At 38.9% G+C, this 22,937-nt stretch overlaps 1 protein-coding gene across 2 annotated transcripts in view; it reads left to right on the top strand.

The window, feature by feature from the left end:
* The window catches only part of RNGTT (RNA guanylyltransferase and 5'-phosphatase), a 189,581-nt gene that overhangs the window by 18,241 nt on the left and 148,403 nt on the right, over positions 1-22,937 (top strand). For both annotated transcript variants that reach the window (XM_042824336.1, XM_042824328.1), the window contains exons 6-8: positions 1,642-1,891; positions 8,597-8,706; positions 9,317-9,418. In XM_042824336.1, the coding sequence (XP_042680270.1) occupies positions 1,642-1,891; positions 8,597-8,706; positions 9,317-9,418 (462 nt within the window). The remainder of the gene's footprint in view (positions 1-1,641; positions 1,892-8,596; positions 8,707-9,316; positions 9,419-22,937) is intronic.

Genomic DNA, 22,937 nt, shown 5'->3' with positions numbered 1-22,937 from the left:
TGCTCTTCTCTGTCAAATTGTTTTAACAGAGTGTCCTGATGTCACTTAATAAAAATGTCCACTGCAAAAGATTTCTGCAAGGTGGAAGTTAGTGCTAAGCATTGTATTAAGATAAAGTCAGTTTGCTGTATCATCCTTTAAAATAAGTCACTGCTGTTTGTGAAGAAATAAGGCTTTCCTGATGGAAAAATCCATCCATATTCATTTCTGAAGTGTATGGTACAAGAGCACTGCTGATGCATTGTGAATTCTGAGGTGTATTTTATAGTTAGTTTAAAGAAAGGTCATCTAGAATGAAAGCCCTTCAGCTAGTTATCAGAAACCTTAGTTTCCTTTTCTATAACTTTTTCCCCAAAGTCTACTCTATTTCTGGAACTTGCAGAGCATGTTTTCCTTCAGCAGATTTCAAGCTCAGAAACCTAGCCCTGGATCTTTTGACTTTTGTTACCATATGCTCCACAATAGTGTAGAGTTCTTGTGATACAATGGAGGACGAATCTGAACTTGTTTCAGGCCATGCCTCTTTTGGTTGTTTTGGATTTGCAATGACATTGATTTTGGAAGGTGCAAAACAATTTAAGAATGTTACCAAAATGAAAATTGTCTTGTATGTGAGAAATTAGAAGTCATAAGAAACAGAATGAGGAAGATTAGATATTTTTTTTCTAAATAACTCAGGTTATTAAGCTGTTGTTTCTGAGATTGATGACCATCTGGTAGCCTGACTTCTGAAAATGCTTTGTTCCCCCCTCTTGATCAGAGAGAGAACTAAACTTACCTGGTCCTCGGGAAGTGGCTTTCTCTATACCAGGATACTTGTCTCAGAGTTCTCAGGCACTGTCTCATACTGGACAGATGAGGCAAAAAATGCCTTCTATATTTTTTTTCCAATCTTACCTACATAATTTCCTTGTTCCAGTGGTAGGCTATTTTCATATTTAAAAAGAAAGTAAAAAATTTGCAGCAAGTAGTATGTGCTTTTATTCCAGCTTAAACATTCGTGCTTGTCAAGAAGCCTAACTAAGGGATTTACCTTTTGTGGTATCTCTCTACTCTTTTACATAGAATCACCATGGTTGGAAAAGACCTCCAAGATGATCCAGTCCAACCATCCACCTACCACCAATATTTCCCACTAAACCACTTCCCTCAGTACAACATCTAAATGTTTCCTGAACACCTCCAGGGACAGTGACTCCAACTGCCTCCCTGGGCAGCCTATTCCAGCACCTGAGCACTCTTTCAGAGAAGAGATTTTTTCCCAGTATCCAACCTATATAGCAAGATTTCTAAATGTAGATTTGTGGTCTGTAATTTGGTCTGTAAGTACTTACCTATGTGCCACTCATTCATTTTTCTATAGCAACAATAAAAATTATAATGAAGGTTTTACCTAAATGACCAGCAGGCTGGTCTTTGCTGCAGCTAGAGATGAAACAAACCAAGCTACAGATTTTGTGTACATGATCAACACAATTGAAGCATGATGCTTTGAATACCATGAATGTTTTTGGAATTGTCACTTTAGGATTTTTTCTAAATTCTTGGTACTTGCTAACTTGGTAAGTTTTAAGTATGTTTTAGTCATGCTGTGCCTTAACAAATAAAGTTACAGAGTAATTTCCATTTTTTATTTGCCAGTATTGAGGCAGCTGTGGCTACCTTTGCTCAGGCCAGACCACCAGGTATTTACAAAGGTGACTATTTGAAGGAATTATTTCGTCGTTACGGAGATGAAGATGATGCACCATCACCACCTGAGCTACCAGAATGGTGCTTTGAGGATGACGAAGAGGAAGATGATGACAACGGTAAAACAGGAGGCCAAGAATCAGAACCTGGATCATCAAGCACTTCCTTTGGCAAGAGGAGAAAAGAACACCTAAAACTGGTATTTTTGATTAAGAACTTAATATTCTAATTGCTAACTGTACTTGCATAAACTCACAATCACGGGTTACTACACTGTAAGTGCTAGACAATTGCTCTTGCAAGTTGGAAACTAGTAGTATTGTCTCTAACCAGGGGAAACATTTTCTTTGATGTTTCCTATATGAACACTGAACTTTGAAATTGAAAACCTTAACTATTTCAGTGGTAACAATGACTTAAACTTTTCAGATACTACCTTTTTTTTAAGCTTGAGTTGAGATGCACAATTTTTTCATACTTATCTGATCTGTTGTTAGAGGTGAAATGTTCTGCAGGTGTATGGGGTTGTAAAACAATTTCTGGTTATTTTTTTGTAGCCATGTGGATCAAAGTTCAGTCTTTTAAATTCAGTGCTCATTTTGGTAAATATAATTAATTTTGAAAACCTGAGAGGATTGAGACTAGGATTAGCAAGAAGCAATGTGATTTTTAGAAAGCCAAGGCAATTCTAGAATCACTTTTTTTTTTTTTCCCAAAGCTTTTAACTATAGAATGATAAGAACTTTTCTTTAGGTTGGAACTGCCAAACTGCTTTTTTTTTTTTTTTGACTCATGTTTTGATGCATTAACAACTGAGGTGAGATGGTGAGGCTGAAGGCAGCCATTTTTCCACAGGTATAAAACTAAATTGATGTGTTTAGCAGGAATCACCATACTGTTGTCATAGGCTTTTTCTTATCTGCCAGCATAGATTTTTTTTTTTTGAAAGCTGAAAGCTAAATTATACGAATAAGCATATTAATAACTAAAACTTAATTAAGAGAGAATTTGTGAAAGACAGAACCATTTAGTTAATATGCATATTCGTATAATTCAGTTTTGCAGCTCTGGAGGAACAGTCTTTGGCATGAAGAGGAGGAACGGGGAGAATTCTTTACCATGATATTTGGCTGGCAGATTGGACTGCATCTTAACTGAGTAGAGATGGATAGAGTCTATTTGTGATTCCTTATAAATGTGCAATCTACAGGGAGAATTATTATCAGGTAAATACCTCTTGCTTAGATTTTCTCTTATGGAATCATAGAATGTTCTGAGTTGGAAGAGACCCACAAGGATCATGAAGTCCAGCTTCTTACTCCACACAGCACCACTCAAAAATCAGAGCATATGACTGAGAGTGTTGTCCAGATGTATCTTGAACTCTGACAAGCTCAATGCCACAACCACTGCCCTGGGCAGCCTGTTCCATGCCCACTGCCCTCTGATGCAGAACCTGTCCCTAACCCCCACCTGCCTCTCCCCTGACACAGCTCCATGCTGTTCCTTTAGGTCCTCTTGCTGACTCCAGAGAGCAGAGCTCAGTGCTGCCCCTCCACTCCCCTCATGAGGAGCTGTAGACTGCCGTGAGGCCTCTTCTCTGGGCTGAACAGAGCAAGGGACCTCAGCCTCTCTTCATATGTCTTCTCTACACCCTTTACCATCTTTGTAGCCCTCTTCTGGGCACTCTGATAGTTCCACATTTTTGTATTATGGCACACAAACCATGCACAGTGCACAGGGTGAGCACAGCACAGAGCAGAGTAGGACAACCCCTTCCCTTGCCTACTGGCAATGCTGTGCTTGATGCACTCCAGGGTATGGTTTGTCTTCCTGGCTGCCTGAGCACACTGTTGGCTCATGTTCAATTTACTGTTGACCAAGACCCCCCAGATCTCTTTTGGTGGTGCTGTTCTCCACGCTGTATGTACAGCCAGTTATTTTTATGCTATCTGAAGGGCTAAATGTTCATTGTTACTGTTGATTTCTCACAGCAATGTTTTCAGGTTTCTAATCTGACTCCTCGAAAGACCAGAGGATATGTAACGTCAAACTGAATGGGACTGTTATGATGGTGATGTTCTGAAATGTTTTCATTTGACCCAGATCTTTGAGGAAATAGAGGGAAAGTTCTGGGGGTAGAGGAGATACCTCCCAGGCATCTTCTAGAACAGTGAATAGTCCAAAGCAACTGACCAGATAGCTCATGGAGAGATGTAAGCATACTGCCCATTTCACAAATTCTGCCTTGGACTGGAGAAACTTTACTGTTGACATTAAAAAGTCTTCACGGTCTCCCTTCCACTCCCCCCAATCCCCCCATGATTTATAAGCTGTTCTAACTGTTAGAACATTAGTTTCCTTCACCAACATCTGAATGTAGCTGACAGGTAACAGTGGGTCTGTTAGCTGATACTTACAGTCTCACTTTGGGTAAAAAAATCTCCCAAGTATTTTGCAGATAGGACAGTGAGTTATACTTCTGAGCCAAAACTTTCAAACTTTTCATGGGTCAAACAGATCTTTTAATCTTTATTAAGAAGTACCATCTGTTCTATTCCTATGTAAGTCGTGCATTTCACAGGAAGTACAGGGTGTAACATGCAGCGCTTCTAAAAAGGGTGGTTATGTCTCAACCAGCCTGCAAGTGGTGGTTACTACTAGTGATTTCCTTTGTGATTTTGAGGGGAGCTGTCTTGAGATCATCTGTGAGACCGAGGGAAACCATTAACCTTCATGGCTGATATAGTTAGCCACAGTAATATTTAAGTATCAAAGTATATTGATTGTAAATGTTAGTGATTTTCTGATCTAGCTTTTTCTTTTTTTTTTAGCCAACATTTAATCCCTATGCTATACCTGGGAACATACTGTTGATACAGAAAAAAACATTATGTTCTCTTTCTTTTTTTTTTTTTTTTTTTTTGCAGTGTTTTCTTATGTAGTTTAACCCTATAGTCTGTGTAGTACTGAATATTCTTGACATTCTTTATTTTCTGAGGCTTTAGTGCCTGTAAATGAACACAAGCCAATAGCTGAAGCCACCTCAGTGCTTAACAGGAAGGAATTTCGTGTGTCTTAAGGCTAATGTTTCTGCTTACATATCTCAATATAATTGCCTTTTAGAAGATGGACTAATGCTAATTCAGCACATGGTCTGTATCTGCCTCCTTTTTCTCTTATTTTCTGTGTGTGTGTATATGCATAGTTTCTTATTCCTTATTAAATGTGGAAGGTATTTTCCCCCCCTCCTCATTTCTAAGGATTGCTTGCTTCCTCTCTTTCAGAAGGTTCTTTTTCTGTTATGTTTCTTCTCTGGAGAGCTTTCTGTGAACATTTTGCACTTGATCAAGTCTCTGAGTAGCTGAAGATGGCCATCACCCAGGCCTGGTGATAGCTGTTGGGATTGGGGAGGTATGGGAGGGCATGGCTCCAATTCTATACCCTCCTCCAGCTGTTCTAAATCTGACCCAAGACGTGATGATGCACTGCTACTTTTCCTTCAGCTGATGCAATGGATGTAGGGATGCAGTGGCAAGGGTGAAGAATTTCAGGACTACAGATGGTATGAAGGGCTGTGCAGAGTGTAGCTGCTAAAAGGATGTAGTTACCTGGGATCTTGAGGTACTGCTGCTGAGCTGACTACTCTTGCTTCTCTGTACCTTGTTCAGCCCATTTCCGTGAGATTGTTGTTAGCTCAACAACAGTGCAGAAAGTAGATGGGTCTGGCTCAGTTCTGGCACCTTGTTGCAGGAACTATTCATGTGAAACCCGGAGCACTGAGCTTACCAAGTATCAATATGCAGATGGATCACCTGTTTTTCTACTGCAGTGGCGTAGCTACAGCGTATATCTGAGGCCTGGCTTTGTTCTGTAAAAGCATCATCTTGTCTGTCTGCTGCTATGGCTCTCTTTACATTAGCATCCTGGATGGAGTGTCTGGCTACCTGAGTTGATTATATTCTTAGGGTGCAGTAATTGAGTGAAATAGTCTCTGTGTTATCTGTCCTACTGTTGTACAACCTTGTCTTCTCCCTATGATGTCAGCACTTTGCTCCTCACTCCCCCCAGTCCTCTTCTTGTTTCAGATTGACAGCATTACAGTGAGGGGTTACAGTGTACCTATCAGGTGAATGGAGAAGCCAGTGTGGAAAAGCAAAAGCTTGGCTTCTTTGTCCAAATACAAGCTGTACTTTTTTCCTTCATTCTTTCATACTTGCACCTCTCCACCCTGAAATCTTAACTATGTGTTTGTGTGTATGTATATACATATGCACTTGTATGTAATCATGTAAATAAGCACATGCTGCTTATGCAAGAGAACCTGTTGTCAGGTATTTCCAGTTAAAAGCTCTTACAGCTCTGAACAAACAGACCAAACAAAGTGACTGGAACTAAATTAGGGTACATACTTCCTATGTGCTGGATAGCTGATGCCTTTGTAATTTTGAATAATTCACTCCAACTGCATGCTTTTCTTACCATGCAGAGAATTTTTGAAACTGTTCAGAATTGTAGTAATGCAGAATCATGCTTGTGATGTCAAGTGTGAAAGCATGTGCAGCTGTTTTTAGTTCATGGCATAACTTGATAGTGCTATGCACTCTGATGTTAGCAGCTCCAAAATCAGTTGTGGAAGTGCATGATTCTCTTACTCAGTCTGCAAGAGACAATTTGAAGTGGTGAGCACCAGCACCGGTTTCTTGTTTATGACTTTATTTTTTTGGAAGATAGTTGCTTTTGCCTGCTTTTTGCTTTCATCTTAGCAGCCCCTAATGCTACTGCGCTCTGATGTTATTCAGAGTAGGAGGTCACAATCCTTTATTTCCTGGTGCTGTTAACCCTTTATTGAGAACCCAGACATCATGGTAGCCAGGCTTATGAAGCTCTGCCTCCCTTACTGAATCACCTGTGTGCTGCTGCACTTACTGGGGCAAGCAGAAATAACATGGGATAAGCGAATCTCTGAAAGTCTGTGGAGCTGAAGATAATTAAGGTTGTGAACTAGCTCATTGCTTCAGGATGTACTGCTCTCAGAATATGGATTTGGTGGCACAGCTGAGCCTATCTTAACTGAAAACTTGGGTTCTGCTTTCCTTTCACTCGTTGTGTTTTTCTGCTTCCACTGTGCAGGCACCAGCACTGACTCATCCAATGGTGAGCTAATTCAGGATAGCAATTTGGAAGAATATTACTAATTCACGTTGTTATTTTTGCCATCTTAGTTCTTCTACTTGCTCAAGAGTGGAACAGATGAGTGCAATGGTATGTGGAAGGGGAAGAGAGCATAAAGGCTCCTTTCATAAGCAGTATGTAGCTAGATTTGTTAAAGCAAGTTTTAGGCTTTTTAGAGAGCAGGTAGAAAATACTTCTCTAATCATATGCAGGAGATGCAGTTCAACAGGTGAAGCTTCGTGCTTTGATCTTTTTAATCCACATTGAGATTTTGTGATGCTGCTAAAAAAAAAGTCTGATGGATTTGGAATCTCCATAGAAACATTCAGTTCTGTAGCTTTCTCAACCTGATGGCCTTATTGGATTCTGTTGTGCAGAATTTTATTCTACTCGGTGTCAAATCTTTTCTAGAATACAAAGATTATTTGAGTTTTATTTTCCATATTCTTTATTGATATCTGCTTAGGCTTATCTGGGACATTCAGAACAGCTTTAAGTTTTGGTAACCTGGTTTAGATTGGTAACAGAATCATATAAGTGTACTTTCATACATGTTTTTGTTACAAACCAGCTGTTTATTTTCTCTTTCGTTAAGACGTTTGTTCTAGATCAACCAAGAACCCTCTAAGTTTGGTGCTGCATAAGTACACTTTTTTCCCCTACAGTGTAAGTTTAAGTTTTGAAATGCAATATATACTGCATCACCTAAGTGGAGGTTGAAAACATGGATTTTAACTTCTTGTACTGGAATTACCATTGAGGTCTGAATGCAATTAATGTAGTCAACTGAAAACATGCATGTCAGAGATTTGGAGGGAGAGAAAAGGGACTTAACTGCTTCATCCATTTAGGTGCTTTTTTATTTAAAAAAAAAAAAAAATTATCCAAAGATGTTTTTGTGCCTTCATTAATTCCTGTGCTGCTGAACTTTGTCTCTGCTGCCAGTAAGAAGCTCTTATTTTCCATGAATGGAGGAAAGCACTGAATTTTTGGTAGAAGAATGCAATTTTTGTATTTTTTTAAACATTTCCTAGTTTAATTTTGTCACTAGTTTACAGTTTACTTGTTTTGAGGCTGTATTTTTTGATACTTTTTTTATTCCCAGAAATAACTCATTTCAGTTCTTGGGTTCATTATCACAGAATCACAGAATCACAAGGTTGGAAACGACCTGCAAGATCATCTAGTCCGACCACCCTCCCATTCCTATCAGTACCATAAGCAATGTGGCCTACATATTTGACTTCACTGACAAAGCTGAACTGATCATGGTGTTTGGGGGACAAATAGTATCGTAGAATTGCTCAGGTTGGAAAAGACCTTAAAGATCATCAAATCCAACCACAACCTAACCATACTACCCTAACTCTAACAACCCTCTGCTAAATCATGGCCCTGAGCACCACATCCAAACAGTTTTTAAGCACATGCAGGGCTGGTGACTCAACCACCTCCCTGGGGAGCCTATGCCAGTGCTTAACAAGCCTTTCTGTAAAGAAGTGTTTCCTGATGTCCAACTTAAACTTACCCTGGTGCAACTTGAGGCATTTTCCCTCATCCTGTCTCCAGTGAGAAGAGAAATAGTGCTGGACTGGAAGAAGTCTCTAAACCAGTACTGCTTGTTAAGATCATATGTTGCTGTAACAGCCTGAATCTTGAATTGTTGTTCTGATCTGCTTTTATGAAAGCTTATGTACTGATTTTTTTTGTTAATTTTATTTCTATTTAGGGTGCAGTTTTCTTGGAAGGTGTAACAGTGAAATACGTGAACCAGGTGACAACACAACCAAAGCTGGGAGGAATACAGCAAAAGTGTCAGCAATTCTGTGGATGGGAAGGGTATGAGAGTATTTAGAACTCTTTCATTTATACTGTCTAGAAATGTTGCATTTCTAGTTTTGTAGGAGAAAGTAGTCAAAAAGAGTGTCTATTTTTAGATAGACTTAAAGAAAAAAACCCTCCAATACCCCTCAAAACTGAAACAAGTGAGGATTTATACTCTGATTGTACAATATAATACTCATTTTTGGGGGCTGACTTGGTTTTATGTCCAGCATTAAAATGGGTGTTGGTTTCAATGTCTCAGATTCTGAACTTCTCCTTTGTAAAGCTGGAGCTCAAGGGAGTTGCTTGCGGTGCTTCCCAACAGTCTGAAGCTTACACTTTTTCCAGTGCTTCTAGTTTTAAATGCAATGTCTCTTCTTCTAAAATTAACATTTTGAAGTTCTGCATAATTCATTATTTTGTCATGGACAAAATACCCTTATTACTATCAGAAGAACATTTAATTCCTCTTGCAAAATGCCTTGTTGGGAAGGTGTTCTAACTCAAGGTTAACCTTGCAGCAAGTCTAGAACAAGATGCGATTTCAGTCACGTGATGTTAAAAAATGCATTACCTTGTGTGACTGCTCACTGCAGAACATTAATAAACATATTTCTCTTTTTAGGTCTGGATTCCCCGGAGCACAGCCTGTTTCCATGGACAAGCAAAATATTAAATTTCTGGAACAGAAACCATACAAAGTTAGCTGGAAAGCAGACGGCACACGGTAAGCTCATTTTAAATGAAAAAGAAATACCCTGTAAACTGGGTGGAAGGTTGTATTTTCTCAGGAAAGTGAACTAACATCTGCAATAGACAAAGCACATTCTAACAGCAAAACCGACTCCAAAGTTTTATTTATTTATTTTTTCTTGATCCCCAACATTTGTTGATGTTTGTGGCTGAATTTCATTTTAGCAGCTGCTCTGCAGACTGGCTGTGTGTACTTTTATTCTTCTCTGTGATCCTCGTCTGTCTGTCAGCTAGGATTTGCCAGTAAGGTCTTAGAATAATCTCAGGTAACAGAGTTTGTTAAGCTGAAGAATTTGTTTACAAAAGCGAAATTAAAATTTATATTTGAGCCTTCAGAAGTAGATTAATGTTAGAAATGTCATGGTTTCTGTTTTTCTTCACACTGTGATCCTTTATTGAGATTTGTGGTTCAATAGTTTCGTCTTCCCTTATCAGTTCTCTTGCTTTCATTGTAGGGGGGACGCTTTTTTCCTCCCTTTGGAAACAGACTACCACTTGATTACATTGATCTTTTGAACCTATTCAGTGTTATGATTGCTAGTTTGAAAAGCATCCTTACGTGCAATTTCTCTTTTTTTGTGTGTTTTTTTCATTTGTCTAGGCACTTCCTGTGAATTTTAGATGCGGTACAATACTGCGTCTTGTCTACAATTGCCAATGCAGAGTAGTGTGGGTTTCATACAAACTTTGCTGTATTTTGCCTTATCTTGGGTATCTGAGCTATTGTGTGGTATCTCAGATTGTGCTATAGGTCTGTACTTTGGTAGTCAAGCATTCCCTGTTGTGACTGATTGTTACACACACACACACACACATAGATGAGACAAATATGTGTCTATAAAATACATACAATGGAATTCCAAGCACCAATTTGTTTGACTTATTTTTCCACAATATATCTTGCAAAATAGAAATATTTTGCCCTTAAGGCAAAAATTTTGGGGCATTGCATAAAAAAAATTAAATTGTGTTGGTAAGAACTTCTGCTGTTATTTCACTTGAAGCAGGATTATTGCCAGTGCTTCAGAAATTTAATTTGGCTTCATGTTGTCAAATCTTGAGAACTCCCAGGAAGGGGTTTACGTAGCCTTTGAGTAATCTGTTCTGGAGCTGCAGTGCCCATCCAGTGGAGGAAGCTTGGTTTTTCTTCTTGATGTTCAAAGGGAACCTCCCAGGTAGCAATTCATAGCTGTGACTTCTCGTATCGTTTGTCACCACTGAGAGAAATTTGGACTGTGTTTTTAATTGCCATTCATACACTGCTAGGTTGCTGCCTGGTCACTCTTTGGCTTTGTTTCCTCTCATAAAATCATAGGGCATTTTGGGTTGGAAAGGACCTTTAAGACCATCCAGTTCTACTCCCTCTGCTGTGGACAGGGACGCTTTCTGCTGGACCAGACTGCCCAGGGTGCCATCCACCCCAGCCTTGAGCACATCCGGGGATGAGGCATCCACAGTTTCTTCGGGCAGCCTGTGGCAGTGCTTCACCACCATCTGAGTAAAGATTTCTTCCTGATACCTGATGTAAATCTCTCCTCTTTTAGTTTAAAGCTGTTACCACTAGTCCCTTCACTGTGCTGTCTGGCAAAGAGTCTCTTTCCCTTCTTTCTTCTTTCTTGTAGACCTCTCTGTGTGCTAGAAGTCTGCGCTGAGGTCTCCTCGGAGCCTTCTCTTCTCCAGGCTAGGCAGCCCTAACTCCCTCAGCCTTTCTTTACCTATCAGGTGCTTCAGCCTTCTGATCATCCTTGTGACCCTTCTCTGAACCTCCCTGTCATTCTTATGCTGAGCACCCAGAGCTGAGCACAGTAGTCTAGGTGGAATTTCACAAGAGCAAGGCAGAGAATCACCTCCCCCACCCTGCTGGTCACAATTCTTTTGATGCAGCATGCAGTTGGTTTTCTGGGCCACCAGCTCCTGCTGATTGCATATGCTCAGCTTTTAGTCCTCCTCAACCCCCAAGTCCTTTTCTGTAGGGCTGCTCTCTGCCCAGCCTGTATTTCTGTTTGGGTTTGTCCTGATGCAGGTTCAAGACTTTGCATTATGGCCTTGTTGGACTTCATGAGGTTCATACGGGCTCACCTGAGTGTGTCAGAGTTCCTCTGGATGGCACTGTCTCTCTCCAGCAAGTCAGCTGCACCACTCAGCTTGGTATTGTCCATAAATTTGAAGAGGGTGCGTTCATCCTGCTGTCTGTGTCACTAACAGCTGCAGTTGCCTTTTTTTTTGCAAATTTATTATCGAAGTACTTAGTTTAATTTTTGATGTTAACAAAACCTAATGGTCTTGATCGAAATCACTTTACAGCTTTGTGAGAAGTGTGAAGAAATATGCTCTGCCAGTTGTTTGTTCATTGAATGCTGTTGCTAGCACAGGTCAGTTGATGGTTACAAGTGCTGCAAATGCATCCAGCATTAGCATGCTCCAGCATGATGAGAACATCATTTGCGATGAGTTCCCTAGGACAGGTTCTCAAGGTGACCAGATTGGTGAGATTCTGATTTAACATCATCTGCAAGATATCCTTTTGTTCCTTTCTGATGTGTATGAAAAACCTGTGTCACAGAATATTTTCCCTCTACTCCCAGCAGCTAAGAGGAGGTACATAGAGTATTTACTAATCATGTTGAAATAAAACCCCAAGTGTTAGGTGCCCCATTGTCTTTGTGCTCTTGCAAACAGGTATTGTGGTTCTTCATGCATGCAAATCTTTCTGAATTTGAATTCTGAAATTCCAAAATGATATTTATGAAAATAAGAGAGTATTTTTAAATTTGGAACATTTGTGAAATTACAACAGTTTTCTTGAGTGTTGGAATCTTCTTTGGGGATTGATACTGTAACCTTCTGTGTTTCTTCAGTGTTTCTGGTTTCAAAACTGAAGTCAGGAATACCAGATACTAATGAAAATAATCTTAGTCTCTGCCACTCATAGCATTCAGATCACAGTCTTCCACGTCATTGTGAGTACTCCAGGTAGATAGTAATGACATTTCTTGCATTTCATTCAAGTGTGTCTCACTAATAGGAACTTATAGGCTATCTTCTAAAGGTTTTTCTCACTTTCATTGCTTTGTTAGGTTTGTTATCTTCAGTTTTAGAATGGAATATTCTAGATAATGAAAAGCCTTGAAAATACGGGGAATTCAGTGTCTTATGAGAATTACCAAGATGTTCCACTTGGACTCCATCAGGATTCAGCACAGTTCAGCCAGATCTAAGCTGTCTTCCATACAAAAGGTCTCTCAAATGTTTTTCATCTTTGTTGTTTGTACTTCAGGGTTTTATTAGGTTGGGCAGAGCACGATGTGAAAATACAAAGCTCGCACTCCATATGACATCCAAGCATTAAGAAGTGTGTGAGAACGTCGGCCTTGTCACCTCAGGGCTTGAGCACAGTTGGCCAGTATTCATGTGATGCAGGCATTCTGAGAACACGAGGTTACAGAAACGTTGTCTTGGGAGATCCAGGCTTATTCTCAGAGCAGTACCGTGCATTCAAGTGCTGCTGAGCCTGAGCAAATAAACTCAGCCAACAAAACTGACCGGGCAAAGAACTAGATGGGATTCTTTGCATTCATTGTGCTTTTAATCCACATTCCAGTTATACTGTCTATGAAGTTGACTTCTAAAACCATGAAAACATTTGCGAAGTATTAACACACACAGGTCAGATATTGTTATTGGTAGTTCTTGCCTTTTCTGGCATCTTGATCCTTAAGCAAGTCTTTGTTTCCAGGATTGATTTACACTAATATTTGAATATGCATTAAAGACATTTCGTGGATATGTTTTTGAATAATCTAGGCCTATTGCTTCTAGAAATAGTGATAACAGAAAATGTTACTTTGAAACAATTTCTTTACTGAAATCTATTTTACATTAAAGAAAAAAGAAATAGCTTTGCCTGCAGTATCTCTTGTATGCTTTGCCAGTGAACAATAATCCCTTCAAAGCTGTGGATCATTGACCAGTGCAGATTGATTTAGAACAAGCAGTAAGATGCTGTATTAAAATTAAAATTAGTGCTACTCTGTAGGGTTGTAAGCTATTTTTCACATTTTGTTTGTGTTTTCAATATGAAAAGCTTTTCTTTGTCACACTGTATTCATTTGGAAAATTGAAGTCTTAGGGAATATTCTTATGCAGCCATACAGGACATATTCTGCATTTGGAGTAGTTACATATGAAATAGCAGTGCATGTTGAAGACTGCCTTTTGTGAAAGAAATTAGAGTGCATATAGTTCCTTAAGAGGAATTTAAAGTATTTGGGGTATTTTATCCCGTGTTTTTAAAATTCAGAATGAGTAAAGAATAGGAAACTGAATAGCTCTGTTGAATTTTCTCAGAATGTATTAACTTACGTTGGTTGTGGAGATGCACAAACTGATAGCTGTACTCAGAGAAGAAAATGGTGTTACGCAGGCCTAGCGTTAATGAAATTCAGCTGAGGGAATGCTGTGAAAGAGATAAAAGACAGAAACCTGAGCTATTATTTGGACATTTAGACACCGTATAATAATAGCTACTCTAATCAACAATGAAAAATGTCTGGCAATTTTTATATTGGACACGCTTATTATTTTGCTGTTCTCCAATGATCCAGACTCCACATGTAATTGAACACATTTCCATTAATTGTTCTGAATGCTTGTGTTGACAAGCATGACCTTCCTGAATTTACTATTAAGACATTTGTTACTGGAGATGTATTTACAGATACCTGGTTCACTTTATCTGGAAATGAAACCCCTGTTGTTACATCTCTGAACCTATTCTGTCAAATGTATTGTAGATGCAGCAGTCTATGGCATGTTTATTTCAGGTTTTTTTTCTTTGGCTTGCACAGTTTTGTTGTAGTTGTTTTTCTGCCTTTTTGATTGAAAGAGTGCTACTGTTTCATCAGACTGGCTAGGCTTATGAAAAAGTAGATGCTTAACTAATAATTTTATTTTGCACTTTCTCACTTGAATATAACTTGCTCATATGGGTCAATGGCAGTATTTTCTCAGCTTAGGCAAACTTATATTTCACCACTGTTAAATATTTGCATTTTATTCCTTCAGTGGTTGTTCTCTCTGGAGGTTTTCATAGTTGAAGCCCTTATTTTTAGGTTGCCTTAACTGACATAGAGTATTGGTAATTTCATGAGGACATTTACTTTTCTCCAAATACATCTCTTCTTCCTGTTGATTTTAACTGGAGCTGAGGGTTCTCGCTTTCGAAGTATTGCTATATTTTTCTAACCATAGTGAAAAGAAAAAAAATTAAGGTATTTCTTAAAAGTTAATTAACACCTGTCAATGACTAAATAATGTGGTTAAACTGGTTGACAGTGATTCTGTAAAGCATTTTTGAAAATTACTGGAGTCCATCTTAAACACTTTCATAAACTTCTGGGTTCTGAGTTTCTTTTCTTGGTCAGAACTCCCCTGTTACAACAGATCCTGGAATTCAAAATCTCCTGATTTACCCTTGCTTGCTTCATCCTGGTTCTCAGAGGTTGTGCCTGCACCAGTGGCCTTGCTTGCTCACTGCCTCACTTTGAGTTCTTCTGTGAGCATCACAAAGTGCACATCTTGTCCTTGCTCCATGTTACCTTCTGGAGCAAACCAGTGTGCTTGCTCCAAAGGGAAATGCAGTGTGTTTTCCACTCTTACCCAGGGCGGTTCTTCAGTTTTGATCTTCTATTCTCAAACACTCCTGTGTTTACTCCTGCACTGCCTGTGGAAGCATATGTACCAACAGAACTGCTATAAAGACACTGCTAAATGACAGAGCAGCTGCTTTTTATTTTATACGTTTCTAAACTGACATAATGAGTGCTAATGCTCTGATCTCATGTTCTCTTTTTTCTTCCTGGGTGGACAGTATTGTGCTGTGCAGCAGTCCATAAAGCACAGTGTGGGCAGGCATGGGAGATGCCCAACTCCCAGTGCAGTCAGAATGTTCTGTGCAGCCATTCAGCAAGGCCTACAGCAGGTGCTGTGTGTTTGGTCTACCAAATCACTCTGTTTTCCTTTCTGAGTTAATGAGAGGTTATGGTCGAGGAACTTAGCAAACATTTTTATAAGGGCCTGTGTGAAAATCCAGGTCTGTGTCTGTCTCACATTGAGGCTCTCTTTGGAAAAAATACTTCCTTTGTGGCAGCTCTTTGTGTATGTTTATGTAAGTATTACTTGGAAGTCATTCTGTTTTGGGAGAATCACTTCTAAAGTCATATTGCATTATTATTGACAGAGTTTGCAGTTATCTTGCCTGGTTTGAAGTGAACTCCATTCTGTATGCTTATTGAAACAGTTGTCAAACCTCTGGTGTCTTAAGAATAATTTTTATGGTAATCTATTCATAAGACACCAAAATCCAAAGGACAAATTTTCCACTGTTGAAGTCCCACCTTCTGGCCTTTTAAGTAGCAAATACACATTGCAGCTTAGCAGTAGCTACAAGGTACACATGGCTTTATAAACACATCCAGTTTCGTAGGGCTGGGATTGCAGAAATAGTAGATGCTATCTGAATAAGATAATTGTTATAGTGTGTACAAGGCATGCTGAATGACTTGGTGTTACCAACTTTGTACTGTAAAGTCATTAGCCCAGGTGGTTAGCGGCACACTGTATCCCATGGTACAGGTCTCATTAATAATGTTTGTAGCAGATGTTTGTTCTAATGAGTGGAGCTGGATGTTCAGACAGAAGTAGGGTCTGTGAAGTAATGAGATGCCAGTTCTGAAAAAAAAAAAGACTCCACTAAGAATAATTGAAAGCTTTAAAATGTCCATAGAATAATTCATAATAATCCAATCAAAGAGGACGTGAGTTTTATAATGGTAAAATGTGACTTGAACAAAATACAAGCCATTAATGGATGTGAGTTACTGTCTTACATTTGTGTGAATACCTTTTTATTTTTCATGTCTGTATGCATGTACTTTTAGGATTGATTTTATTATTTTTTACTAATGCAGTGGCAGTTTAATTATAGTAAATCAGCTATTTAGAAGAAATACAGAACAGATAGTTCTTGCCAAAGGCTGTTATAGTTGAAAAATATCCATATAAACTTGGTGGCTCACAGATACCTAACTGTGAACAACTAGGTACAGCATGTTAAGCCTCTATGAGAATCACTACTAATTGTTTAAAAGGCATTCATAATAAAATATTTAGTAATATCTATGAAGCTAGTAATTTTTACATAATTAGAAAACTGCATGCTTGAAAAAGGTCTGCTGCCTATGTAATTCTCATTTTAATAGTGTCAGTAGAAAATAAACATAGTGAGGCTGCACTTAAGTGTATGGTAAAATTGGTGCCCAAAGTTTTTAAATTGTTTATTAACCAAATAATAGTAACTTATGCGCTTTGGGTAACTCAGAATAATGCTTAAGACCTGTAATGGCACCCTAGGTGTCTCCAGTTCAGCTTTATACAAAGTGAAGAATTTTTCTGTTTTTGTGAAGTTCAAAGTTATTGCCAGCTATAGTCTTTTCAAAACCACACTTAAGACTGTTACTTGAAGGATGAAGGATACCTACTGGGAGTACTTCTCATGCTTGCTTTTAAAAGGTAATGGATATAGGGGCAAAAAATTTTTCCCCTGAATTTGCCTCAATAATGTCTTGTTTTGCTGTCCTATGAGTCCTTTGGGTGGTGGGATGAAGCTTATGCTTCAACTGAGAAATATCAGTTTCCTAATATGAAAAATTGTCCAGAAGTCTTTTGAGTTGAGAGTAACATGTGGAAAGGTGATCATTGCGGAAGGTCAACTTGACAAAAATGAAGAAAACTGAGAAACAGATCTTCTGTTTTAGAAATAACAAGATAATAGGAAGTAATGCAAAATAATGTGGCAGGGAAGAAAAAAGATCACCTGTTTGTATAAGACTGAAGAAGAGAGTGTTTTCCATGAATGTGTTTGTAGCAATTGGACAGATCAATATGATGGGAAAGGCATTACAACAAAGGTGTGATAACAGAAGGACCAGCAGAATAGAAAGATGCTATAAAGGAAGGGAACAAGATTACTCACCTGTATCAGAAGATCCTAGATTACAGGGGAAACCACCAAGGAGAGATCTCCAAAAGGAGAACCTTCCCCCATGGCAGTCAGCCCTTAAATGAGGTCTAAGAGTGTCATGGTTTTGTGATTTTTGGCTTTCGGTATTCCACATCATAGCATCATGTGGGGCACTGGGACTTTAACTGTCAATGCTCAAGTCCTGGGTACCTGCATTGAAAAGAACTACATTCCCCAGGGGACCTTGCGGTCAGGGAGAGGAGGTTTAACTCCTGCAAGGTCACCTGATGGGCTTTTTCCTCGCCTGCCCTTCTTCGTGGGCGCTGCTCCCGTCTCCCTGCTGCTCAACTGGACTGCGCATCTCACCTCAGCGTTGTGGTGAGGCCTATCCACCTTTCGGACATTCTCTCTCTCTCATTATATTTGATTTATTGGCTTCAATTCTGATTATATGGTATTATAGTGTGTTATCTTGCATTCTGATAGCATAGTTAGTAAATTAGTTTGTTTCTCCTCAGATTGGTGCCGCTGTTTTAATTATTTTGGGGTCCCCTGTTTCCTTTTTTTCCGGAGGCGCGGATCCGTGGATCCCTCCGCCCCGCTCGTCACGGAACCAGGCTGAACCAGCCCTTAAACCGTTGACAAAGAGGTACAGCCATGCTCCACCCCTTCAGGTCACACTGCTGAGTTGCCTTCACCTGTGCTCCCAGGGCTGACGGTCCTTTCCCCAGGTGCTCAGTCAGTGGTTGTGACTCAACAGTTACCGTACAGCATCCAACTGTCATCTCGGAGAGGCAGGAAAATGTTATAGAGAAAGATGAGATAACAAAGCTGAATGGAGAAGGACAGGGAAGATTGGAGAGTTATACTAATCCAATTGAAAAGACAAATAATGGAATTGAGAACTCATTATTTAGAATGAGAGACCAACTTATCTTGAAAGCAGATTTAAAGTACAGAAAGATTGTCTACTGAGAGTGAAAATATTAAGATGGGATTAAACTTGAAGGAGAGTCTATTGGGAATGAGAGAGAGGACAGATTAATTTTCAGATTGGTAAAAAATGATAAGCAGGTTCTTATAGACATGAAGGTTTATGCCAGCAGTGGAAAATAACTGAAGTGGAGCATTACGCAAATGTTAGCATATTCTTTCCTGGTGTGGAGGAGGACAATAAGGTTGACTGCTGAGGTTAGCCAGCTGGCATCAGAAGTAGTTCTAACAGAGAGATTTAGGGTCATTTGTTGCTGAAGGGCATTTATGAGCATAGAGGTTTTCTCTAGGTATGGATACCCTATTTCTTGGTGGCCTTATTTTGTGGCCCTAGATGGCTAACAAATAAATCAATTAATGTTGTATCTTGGGCGTCTAATTACTTCCTTGTATTTAGTGTTGATAAACATAAGACTGTTGATTATTGTTTGATTAATTACCATTCTTGGAGTCAGGAAGGGACATTTTCTTGTTAATATTGTGATGGGATACAGACCAGTCTAGAATTTTTGGGGCATTTTTAAACTGCACCTTCCTCTTCTTCCTTTCCTTGGTTATCTTAAATATATATATATATGTGCACATATATATATATATGCATATATATACACACACACTTAAAATATTTATTGATTTTGCACAATTGATTGGTAATGCTGTGTATCCATCCATTCCTTTGTTGAGGCACTGAGATTTTGAAGACCAGAAGTGCTCAGGATTTTGGGTTTGGCCACGTATTGAGCAGGCTTTTCAGGAATTAATGAATTCATGAAAGGAGTGACAGGTTTTGTGAACAAGTGGGCTTAACTCAAGTGGTTTGATTCAAAGTTAAATAAGCTCTGTTCATAGCGTGTGCTTTTGTGACAGTCAGTGGCAGGCAAAGCCTCAGCTCTTGAATGCTAATTGTATGAATGCTGGCGTAGTTCATGTGTGTGTAGGAAAGTTTCTGATCAGACTCTTGTGGTTATTAAAAATAACCACAAGAAAATAGGAGCAGTAAGGGTTTTTCTGTTACTGCTGTGAAGCTGCACCAAAACAGGATGATATTTAAAGAGACGTGTAGTAAAACCTTACTGAAAAGGGAAGAGTGACTGTTGCTGTTCCCTTATTCCTACCTGTGCTGTTTTGTTGCATGCTATGCTTTTAAGATCCTTAGAAGGGAAGTGCAGTTTTTCTTTACGCTGATATAGATCCCAGTGTTCCTGCTTTGTAATCACTTTAACTGGCTCTTTAAGAGAGGACAAACCTGCTTATTTTTAAACCAATTATGTAAGTAGAAGGTTCTTCCTTCTACTTTTGGAAGAACCTTGATTGACGATGAATCTGGGATCCACATAGGATTTCTATTTCTGACTTTATTTTGAAGAAGATATTTAGTTGGAAACAGTATGTATTTTGGCTGGAAAACGGAAGTTGTGAAGTTCATACAAATAGTTGCACTAAAGCATTCTCCTCCACACCTCCCCCCTTCCAAACAGTGTTAAAACATAAGAATAGCGTTTGTAAACTTCAGTACTAATCAGCTGTTGAGCACCTGCAGTTGAGCTTTGAAGTGTGCAGTAGTAATGTAGTGTCAGGCTGCTCCAACAGTACATAAAGGCACATGCATGATTAAGGATTATAGAGTGAGGTGTTTTGTTTTTTTTTTTTTTAAGGTTGATTTATGACATTATTATATAAAATGTCTTCTTAATGGTCGCTTAGGAGAACAACTCGTAGATGTTTTATAGCACCATAAGCAGCATTCCTTTTAATTTTCTGAAAAAACAAATGTTTAACTCATAGTTTTATTTTGTGTATTTAGGTAGGTGGGTAAGAGAAAATGAGTCAGGGAAGCAGAAAAGATGTTTTGGATTACAAAGATGGAGCAGAGATGTGTGTCTTTACTCTCTCTACAACTTAATAGTTACTTCGTGTGTTTGCACTGGACGCTAACCTTAGGATTACAAGACTGATATCAGCCTGTTTACCAAAGCATTAGAAAGAGTGAAAATTGCATTCCTATTTGAGTTTTTATCCGAGAGTGCAGGAAGCCTCTTTGCACACTGAGTTAAAGGCACATTACACATGTGTAGTGTGTCCTGTAGATCATGATGAAGAAGCACTAGCACAAGATTGCCTTCATCATCTCCATCATCTTCGCCAGTTGATGTGTTCTCAAAGGACAAACATTTTCTCACTTTTACCCATTGTCCATGGAATGAGAGCACACTTACATTTTCCAGAGGTTGATTTTTGTTAGCTGCTCTCAGGAGACACAATAACTCATTAGTTGTGTTTAGCTATATCGGTAAGTCTCCCTTTACCGAGGGATGTAGATCAAATGAAGCAGCACAGAGTATCCTAAGGTATTAGGCTGGTAGCTGGAAATGTTGTGTATAAATATTGTTACTCTTAAGAAGTTTGCTCAAGGCAGTATTATTTTAAATGGCAATAAATGTTACAGACCAGATCTAGCAATTTCACAGCTCTTGGGCTAGGTTGCAATTGGTGGTTGTTTTTTGAATCTTCATGCTGTATTTGGAGTGGGGTGCGACTGTGTGTGTGTGTATTTATTTACTTAATGCTAAAGCACACTGATTCCATTTTGCTTCTTATCACTCTCCTGAAGGTCTGTCTTTTAAATCACTGCGTTGGTATAGAGAAATGAATAAATGGGTATGACAGGTCACACTGTTTCCAGTCTGGATCCAAATTGGCATGAATGTCCGAAGAATACTTTCTTATTCTTTATTGTGATCTCATTTATACGTGTCTGAAACAGTCACAACTCTGAAATGATATCACAGAAGGAAGCTGTTGCTTCTTTGTTTCTTTCATAGGGGTTATAAAGTCCTAGCAGTGTATTACCTTGCCATAGGAAGGTACATTTTTGCAAAATACCAGGCTTGATGTTTCACAGATCTGGAGCATTCAGATAGCATACAAGTTTAAATGCTTAAAATTCAGAGCCCTTTGAAAAGTGCTGCTTAGCAATTATTCATATGAAACTATTTGAATATTTGGACAGACTGTCTTCGAAGCAAGCTCTTTTGTTTATTTATAAAGAGTTAATGTATTAAAATGCTTATTAGGTAGCTTGTGCTGCGAATACTAATTTTAGAGTATTCAACTGTAGTCCTAGAATGTTCTAATTAGACCAAGATAAATGGTGTGCTTGTGTGTGTACCTAATGTTCAAGCCATGAGTATCAGAGAAAAAAATAATAAATAAATCATTAATCATTCTTGTAGACCACTTTTGATAGTGAAACAGTGTGTCCTCTGCTGTTGATTCTCTTGGGAGCAGCATGGGTACATTTCATGAAATGTAATGGATTAAGTTTATTCGGGGAAGAATGATATTGAGGCTATAGAGTGCAACTGTACAAATATCTAGGGCATGTTTTCCTTTCAAACTAGCCCTCTAATCTGTGGGCACAAATGACAGTTGTAGCTTCTGAAGCTGCTGCCTGCGAAGTAGACGGAATTGACCCAGCATGTGTTCTGGCATAAATCATGTCAAAGTCAGGGGAACTTTCTTTTTCAAAGCTGTAAATACTCTTTTTTTCAGTTGTGGAGCTCCATGGGAAACATGGGAGTTCTCTTTCTTGAGAAAGGAGGAAAATAATTACTTGTCATCTGACATTAAGGTGGTGGGGTTTTGTTTGTTTGTCATCTAAATATATTTACGTCACTGCTTCTTTGCATTTTTTTTTTTTTTTTTTTTTTGAGCCTGTTACTTCAGGCACAGATTTCCCCCTAAACAAGGCCTGCTCCAAAAGTAATGCCTCCTATTTTGTTATGTTGGTGCACGACATCAGAGGCACATGTTGGTGGGATGGCAGTAGAGGCTGAATCTTCCCTCCAGTTTTCCATTACGTTTTGTTGCTGTGTGACAGATGGCAGCAGAGGGGCAGTCTGACAAAGTGTTGTCTGACATGGAAGTGCAGATGAAGGAAGGGTGTGTCACTGAATTCCTCCTCACAGAAAAAATGGCACCCAGTGATGTTCACTGACACTTGCTGAACGTTTATGGAGACCAAGCAGTGGATGTGAGCACACTGAAGGCTGGGCTGCACGGGCAACATCTTCCTAAAATGTATGGAGGAAGATTGCAATCTAACAAGTTCAAACTAGCTTGAAGCTGAGTATTTGCCATAAGTAATAAAATGGATGTTTAATGTAGGAATTTGCTAGTTCAGTCAAGCTTTTGACATGAGATTTTTCAAACGAATGTACATTTTTAAAAAAGTAGTCAGAGCATTATACTGTACAGTTATTTTCCAATAGTGTTCTTCCATCTAATATAGAAATGTACTTTAATGTAGTTTAATGCATACCTGACCACTTACCAGCACTGAAGTTTCAGCAAAGCAAAGAGTATTTACTATTTAAAATAAATCTGCTAGTATACAAATTCTGTTACTGGTTCACATATCTTCAAGCTCATTAACCATCTTTTCTTCTGAACATCATATACTGCATAAAAACCTATAAGT

This window comes from Centrocercus urophasianus, unplaced genomic scaffold (genome assembly GCF_019232065.1).
Source record: "Centrocercus urophasianus isolate 14NV4802_14NV808 unplaced genomic scaffold, USGS_Curo_1.0 seq_10, whole genome shotgun sequence".
Classification (NCBI taxonomy): domain Eukaryota; kingdom Metazoa; phylum Chordata; class Aves; order Galliformes; family Phasianidae; genus Centrocercus; species Centrocercus urophasianus.
The sequence above is the reverse complement of the archived record's forward strand: the minus strand, read 5'-3'. Positions and strand labels throughout refer to the sequence as shown.